The sequence below is a fragment of the Sturnira hondurensis genome, unplaced genomic scaffold, assembly GCF_014824575.4.
Source record: "Sturnira hondurensis isolate 20B ecotype Veracruz unplaced genomic scaffold, ASM1482457v3 Scaffold0021795, whole genome shotgun sequence".
In the NCBI taxonomy this organism is placed as follows: Eukaryota; Metazoa; Chordata; class Mammalia; order Chiroptera; family Phyllostomidae; genus Sturnira; species Sturnira hondurensis.
The window spans coordinates 13091522-13096826 of NW_028094426.1; the positions used below are offsets into that span (position 1 = coordinate 13091522).

The 5305-nt window shown below is 37.5% G+C and overlaps 1 protein-coding gene across 1 annotated transcript; it reads left to right on the plus strand.

Moving 5' to 3' along the window:
* The first annotated feature begins 1583 nt into the window (after positions 1 to 1583).
* On the plus strand, positions 1584 to 2558 carry LOC118978412 (taste receptor type 2 member 31-like). The gene has a single exon (XM_037033866.1). The coding sequence runs from the start codon at positions 1584 to 1586 to the stop codon at positions 2556 to 2558; it is 975 nt and encodes a 324-aa protein (XP_036889761.1).
* The last annotated feature ends 2747 nt before the right edge of the window (positions 2559 to 5305 follow it).

A 5305-nucleotide genomic window follows, 5' to 3' on the forward strand; every position in this document is an offset into this window, starting at 1 on the left:
ACATAATTTTGTCTATTTATCATGGTGGTTGTAGGGGGAAATCTCACCTTTTTCTACTGCTATATCATATTCAAAGTGGGAGTTCTCTCAGGCTAACTTTGAAGAACCAAATATCATGGCATCAAATGAGTAACAATCCTCTGTGCCCGTTGTCTGTACCAGGCAGGCCCAACTGAGAGCACCTACCCAGACAGTGTACTCCTCCTCAGAAAGACCACTGGAAGCTTGTCATGGTTGCCTGATACTGTACTGGTGATTATGGTGACAGAGAGTGGTTGTAGAGGAGAGTCCAAGATCAGAGGTACACAGAGCAGAGCATCCCGGCTTTCCTTCATGGCAGCCCAGCTCTAAGCTCTTCCTCTAATGAACAATTATAATGAATCAATAAAATCTAGGGTAGTGGTCGATTTTAACATTTATTAGTCTTAGTATATTAAGTGATCTGAAATGAGTTAAACAGAAAATAAAACTGGATTTTTGTATACTGAGACAGTCTATCCTCCAAAGGAAACCACATGCTCTTTTGCATTTTCTAAGTAATATTTATAAGATTTCTGAACAATTTAATTCAATAATTAATATTTAAATATTAAATAGACTCAAAAGAGAAACTTCATTAAAACCCTGACATGAGAGATTTGTTTGATATATATTAATAGTAGGCTGAAAGCCCTGAATGAAATAAAACATATTATTTTCACCTCAATGACCTGATGGAGACTCATTTTCCTTTCTGAAAACTGTGGGACAAGAGTTCTTCCACAGGTGATGTGTGTGCAGTGTGTGCGCATGTTTGTGTGCTGATGTGTTTACAAACAATAAAATTATACATTAAAGTTAGTTGTCAGCATCCTGATCTTAGTGGGCATTGGTACTCCATAAAACCTTGATGCTTTAATAGGAAATGCTTGGATTCTTTCTTCATAAATCTGACATTAAAAACTAAAATCTGAAAGGGTGGATAAATGGTGATCCGAGGAGGCTTGACTTTAAGTGGTAGACACATGGTAAAACATACAGATGATGTATTAAAGAATTGTACTTCTGAAACTGATATAATTTTGTTAACCAATGTCACTCAATATGTTCAATAAAAATTAAAAAATTCATAGTGATGATGATCCTAGTGTTGGCCACAAAATTTTGAACAATTTAGCATTCACTATATAGTCAATGTATTGGGTTATTAAATTTCACTATTGAAAAAGTTGATGAACACAAGTTATAGAGAGGTTAAACAAAAAACATTGCAAAGCATTGAAAGTGAATATCTCTATATTTGCATACTAGCAAATGAGAACTCAGATTTTACATCAGTTATGAAATATTCCAGCCAACAGCAAAGACATAAAGTATATAAGTAGGAGTTAATTTGAGCTGTTTGGGGCATAACAATGTTTTATAAAGAAAGCATTGAGCCCTTCTATTAACATTCTATACTTTCCTGCTTGACATCAGTCACAGAATTTAATAGAAACAAAAGTTATATGCACATTCATGATCAAGGGCAAATATAACTTAAGATCAGAGTATTAAAAGAATAAAGGCCAGGGGTATTAGACTTGGCCTTTTTATTTCTAGACATGATAGATTTATTACTGAGCATTCTTTCTACCCTAGTGATAGCAGAATTTGTTCTAGGAAATTTTGCCAATGTCTTCATCGCCCTGGTGAACGGCATGGATTGGATCAAGAAACAAAAGCTCTCCTTTGCTGATCAAATTCTCACTGCCCTGGCGGTCTCCAGGATTGCTTTGCTCTGGGTAATATTATTAAATTGGTATGCAACTGTGTTTAATCCAGCTTTCTATAGTTCAGAAGTAAAAACTATTGTTTATATTGCCTGGATAATAAGCAACCATTTTAGCCTCTGGTTTGCTGTTAGCCTCAGCATACTTTATTTGCTCAAGATAGCCAATTTCTCCAGCCTTTTCTTTCTTCATCTAAAATGGAAAGCTAAAAGAGTGGTTCTCATGGTACTGGTGGGCTCTTTGGTCTTCTTGGTTTGTCATCTTGCAGTGGCGAGCTTACATGGAAAAATGCAGATGAACACTTATGAAGGAAATCTCACTTGGAAGACCAAGTTGAAAGACATTGTACAACTTTCAGATATGACTGCATTCACACTTGCAAACTTCATACCATTCACCATGTCCCTGATGGCTTTACTGCTGTTACTCTTTTCCCTGTGGAAACATCTCAAGAAGATGCAGCTCAGTGGCAAAGGATCCCAAGATGCCAGCACCAAGGTCCACGTAAGAGCCATGCAAACTGTCATCTCCTTTCTTTTGCTGTTTCTCATTTATTTCCTGACTCTAGTCTTCTTAATTTGGAGTTTTAGTAGTCTTCATAATGAACCAGCCTTCCAGTGTGGCCAAGTCCTTGCAATTTTTTATCCTTCAAACCATTCATTTATCCTAATTTGGGGGAACAAGAAGCTAAACCAAAACTGTCTTTCCGTTTTATGTCAGGTGAGATGCTGGCTGAAAGAAAGGAAACCTCCAACACCACAGATCAATAAGAGGGGAATAATTTGTGTTCTAGCAGAAACAAAGTGATGCAGCCTCTTACTGGTGTTACCACTGTGTATGTAACTAAAAATTTTTCAAAGTTTTACCTAGAAAATTCTTACCTAAGTTTATCACATAAAAGTATATGAACGTATGGGTATATGAAAAATATGACAAAACCAGAAACTTATTCTTAATAATCTTTTTCAGATAAATAATATAATTATATAAAATACTGAAATTCCTCAGAATTATAAAGCCATTTGTATTTCACATACATATTCTATGTTATCATGTTCCAACTGAAGAATTTAGGAGCTGTATATATGAATTTTTAAGAACTGATAACTTCTTTCAGGAAATCATTGTTATTTTTAACTGTAATTTGCACCCCAATATGTTTAGATTTCATTGTTGAGAACTCTAATCTTTTGTATGGTAAGGATATTCAATTCTAAATCATACAGTGGGATGTTCATTTGGAACAAATTGTATTCCATCATGAATTCTTAATCAATTGGGTTTTGGCACCTTAGTTTTTTGATAAAATTTCTCATGTTATTCACGTTGGTTTTCTCCACTTGAAGATCACCTGCTTTTACTTTGTAGCTGTTTTCTAAATTTCCATTTTCTTTTGATGGTTGCAATTTTATTAGATTCTATAATTGTAAATATGTATATGATAATTCACTGAATCTAGAATGTATGGGCCAGAACACATACCATTGTTTTATGTACCATGATTAACATGTATTATTGTTTTAATTGGTAAAAAAGGGAAATATATGATCAGTATAAACTAACAAAACACATTTCATATTTTTATGAAGGTTTTATTAGAGTAACATTCACAAAAAGATAGGAGAGAATGGTTTTTAAAGACAATTTTTAAAAGTATTTACCCCAAAGTTTAAGGCAGTATTATATTTATTGATGACACTCTCCATTTTTTAACAAAGGTGCCAATTAATAGCACAGTTACTTCACATTTTAAAAGTCTGAACCATTTCATAAAACAAGCCAACACACAATTCTAAATAACTAAAAAGAGGAAGTAAAACAATCATTACATGCAGATGATATCATTTTCTATCTGCAATGACAAGAGAATGAGCCTTTACTGTATATGCTGTCAAAGTGAGCACAAGAATATCAGATTTTAAAACTCACATGTGAGGCCCTGGCCAGTGTGGCTCAGTTTGCTAGAGCATTGTCCTGTAAGGGAAAGGGTGAGGGTTTGATTCCTGGTAAGGCCACATAGTACCTAGATTGTGGGTTCCATCACCGGTCCTGGAGTGAATGGCATCAATGTTTCTCTCTCTCTTCCTTCCTCTGTCTCTAAAGAAAATGAAAAAACGCCCTCATGTGAAGACAAAAAAACCCCTAAAAAACACACATGAGCACTTATGACCAGATGATGGTATAAGTTAATGGGGTACTGAAATCTCCCACAACTATTTCAAAATTACAACTAAACTACAGAAAAACCATCATACAGAACCATTTGAAATCTAGTCGAATGGAAGTCCTACAACTAGAGATTTAAAGATGAAGCCACATCGACACTGGTTATGTAACAAGTGAACCCTCTCAAAATGGGGAAGGGGTTTGGAAGCACCAACAACTACACATAAGTATGTTGCCCTGGCAACTGGGGCAATTCACCAGGCAATTCACCTTTTCATGACTCAGCAGAAAAGGGTATGTAAGATTCTGGGAGCTGCTCTGCCTAGTTTCAGGAATTGTAGCCGTCTAAGGCTTAGTGAGCAACCTCTGAAATGTGATCCACGGGGAGACAAAAGTCTCTGGTAGCAGATGCTGCCCTTGCTTCATCCCCCTGCCCCCAAAGCATGGTCAATGATTGATGATGGGTAAGACCCCCTGGGAGGGGGCAACCTAAGCCAGACATGATCACTTGGGAGGCCATCATGGAAGGACTCGGGGGGCTGGGACAAAGAGGGAGTGATAGACCCTCAACCCCCAGCTATCCTGACATAGCCCAGTCCCCATGTCCTCTGGGAGAAGTGCTTCCTGGCTCTAATCCACTTAAGCCTGAAAACCTGTGACGGGGAAGATGGTGCAGCCTTTATCAGCTAGAGCAGGGTCCAGGTAATCTGGCAAAAGAAAGAATTCCTAACAATCCTGGGAAGTCTGCTTTGCTAAGAATGCTTTTAGTTAAATGTTTTTATTTTCCTACAGTTTTATAGCCTTTTAGTTGATAGACTCTGATTTAGAAGAAGCCCTAATGGTTCTTTGTATACCATCTACTGTTTACTGCCTAACAATGATTAAGTTGTACCTGAATTCCTGTGCAAGAAACCCAATAAAAGCCTGTCTAGGCAGGGGTGCATGGCGCTCTCCCCTAGAGAGAGTGTCCTGCCCCTTTTCTCCACAGGACTCCGTAGTCCATGTGAATTTGTCTTGATCATCCATAACTCCGAGGGCACTGCTAGTCAGTGCACGAGTCAGTAAGACACAGGTGTTGAGCTACAAAGGAATTTTGGGAGCGGCCTAGTATTGGCCTGACCTGGCAGAGCGTGGCAGGGTTATTTTTCTTGGGATATTTTAGAAGGAATGGTCTTTGAGGTAGAAAACTGTCTCTGTTTTGAATTCTATGCTCATTAAATAAAAGGTTCCTTTTCCTTTCCACCAAACTCTATCGTCAGCACGTTTGCCTGTTTGGCAGCCAGCAGTAGAACCCTCATTGGCTGGCTTTGGTAATAGTAGGAGGGGCAGAGACATGACATATAATGGGCTGGTCTCACACGTATGTGTGGCCAATAAAAATATGAAGT